The sequence below is a fragment of the Arachis ipaensis genome, chromosome B10 (genome assembly GCF_000816755.2).
Source record: "Arachis ipaensis cultivar K30076 chromosome B10, Araip1.1, whole genome shotgun sequence".
In the NCBI taxonomy this organism is placed as follows: Eukaryota; Viridiplantae; Streptophyta; class Magnoliopsida; order Fabales; family Fabaceae; genus Arachis; species Arachis ipaensis.
This window is the reverse complement of record NC_029794.2, coordinates 130,516,806-130,519,185: the sequence shown is the minus strand read 5'-3', so window position 1 is coordinate 130,519,185 and position 2,380 is coordinate 130,516,806. Positions and strand designations below refer to the sequence as shown.

At 31.1% G+C, this 2,380-nt stretch overlaps 1 protein-coding gene across 1 annotated transcript in view; it reads left to right on the top strand.

The window, feature by feature from the left end:
- The window catches only part of LOC107621329 (formin-like protein 5), a 2,762-nt gene continuing 852 nt past the window's right edge, over positions 471–2,380 (top strand). The window contains exons 1-3 of the mRNA XM_016323359.2: positions 471–585; positions 714–956; positions 1,538–1,697. Coding sequence (XP_016178845.2) covers positions 487–585; positions 714–956; positions 1,538–1,697 — 502 coding nt within the window. The 5' untranslated portion in view covers positions 471–486. The remainder of the gene's footprint in view (positions 586–713; positions 957–1,537; positions 1,698–2,380) is intronic.

Sequence of the window (2,380 nt, the reverse complement as noted above, 5' to 3'; positions counted from 1 at the left end):
AATTATACAAATAACAAATTTGGTAATTGATTTTTTTGTATACACGTAATATTGTAGTATTTAATATTAGTAAAATTTGAGTCAACTTAGTAATCAATAATAAGCAGGGGCAGAGTTAGATAAAATATTAGAAAGGGACCAAAAATATTTATACAATAAACTAAGACTAAAATAAAATTTTAAGGGGGAGTAAACTAAAATTTATATATAATTTACATGTAAAAAATTAAAATTAGGGGGACTATTACCCCCTTTCCTACCACTTGGCTCCGTCCCTGATAATAAGTATTAACAAGAAAGTTTTTCTCTTATAGAAATTAAATTATAAATGTAAGATGGAAAAATTGTTTTATTAATTTAAAATATTGACCAAATTAAAATTAAACAAATTATTTAAAAAAAATTATGAATTGATATTGTTTAAAAAAAGTTTATTTATATTTTCTTTTTTTTTTATTTAGTANCACCTTGTTTTCCAAATACCTTATGAATATGGCGGAGCCACTCCCACGACCACAACACTTTTCTCGGATATCAAACCCTGTTCCGCCGCTACCACCACCACCACCACCACCGTATCCACAGGTTTGCTTCCTTCTCTCTTTTTCTCTCCTCTTTCAAGACACAGCAAGTAAATGAGCTGAGTTGCTACTGCGTAGGCGCGAATTATTTATTTATTTTTTCTTTCTTTGTTTTGTGATTGGTTTTGATAGGGACCCATAATTCTGGCACCGCCGCTAGCAGCAGCTGGGCAAATTGTTTGGACTATTACACCAGCACCTCTTCTGCCGGTAGCACAAATTCTGCCGCTACCACCACCACCACCACCATCTGGTGGTTTTAGTGGAGTTGCACCTTGCAGTTACAGTTATCAATGTTTTACGCCAACTCATCAGCCACTGCCTCCGCTGACGATTCATCCCATCTCACCGCCTCAACGCCCTCAACCCCTTCAGGTATTTTAAGCCAATAACCAAACCAGAACATGCACTAGATTGTCATATTCTCTTTCTTTAATTTCTTCTTTTTTTTAAGGCCTTTATTAGGCCATATTATCCGGAAATCAATTGTTCTGTTCACCTTGTTTCGCTTAACCTTCATTTTTGGCGTTTTTGGCTTCCATTATTGCTTCACTCCTTTATTCATTCATGGTTATATATATTAAATAATGAAGGGAAATTAGTGATATTTATTCCATCTTTTGGTATATGCAATATGAAATGTGGAACGTTGACTCAAAGACTTTCCCATAGATTTAACATCACCTGTGTAATACCACCGGGCCAGCAACTTTTACTTTTTGTGGCCAGCATTGAACCATCAAAAGAAAAATAAGTGATTTCTTATTATTGGATATAATTTCATACCATTAAAAATATTATTGATGGCCAATTAATAATTACAAAACATAAAAATTGTTGGTCCCTAGCATTTCTCTACTGTATATTCATCTATTTTCCTGAATATTGTAAAATATTTTCGGAATATATATGAAAAGATATAAACACAATATGGGTATGAATGGTTCAATGTGTAGGTAAATGGGAAACAACAGACAAGTGGCTCCTTCTCTGACTCATCAGGTAGCCGTGGCACTGGTGTGTTTCTTCCTCCTCCTCATTCTTCAACCCATCATCCTCCACTTCCAATTCAAAAGTCACACACCAACCATAATAACAAACTCACCCGTTGCAAAGGTTAGTGTTCTCGTCATTTCATATTACCGAGTTTAACTTTTCTTTTTCTTTACCTACTTTAATTTATTTGTACTATTCTATTTAATATATTTGCTTTGATACACAATTTTATTATTAAATTATCAAATACTTTATGTATAAAAATTATTTGACTATTCTTTCCTTCGATAGAAAAAATTATTGAAAAACTATTACAAATTTACTAACTTAAATATTGGTTCTAATTAACAATTAATTAGACTTTATATAGCTAGAACAGAGCATAAAGAATCCGTCTCAGTATGAAGGTATTTAGGTACAGTTTTAGAGGTTTCTGAAGATTTCTATTTAATCAGAAAACAGTGGTCAAATAAGAAAAGAAATATCATTCTTAAAAAAAGAAATAATTCATCGATCATTTATATGTATAAAAAATTGTTATTATAATAATATTCGGTACGATATCATATTTGAAAGTACATCATCTTTTGTTAATTTGATAATCTTGCAACAGCAAGTGTAGGCTCTAATTTGACGACAACAAAAAGTTTATAACTGAAAGTGATGTTAAAATGGAGTGAAACTCATGAGAGAGGGGTAAATTTCAAATTATTAGTATATTAAGTAATTAAAATATCAACCAATCAAAAATTAATTCATTAAAAAGAATAAATTATATGTTATTTTAGAAAAGATTAGATAGA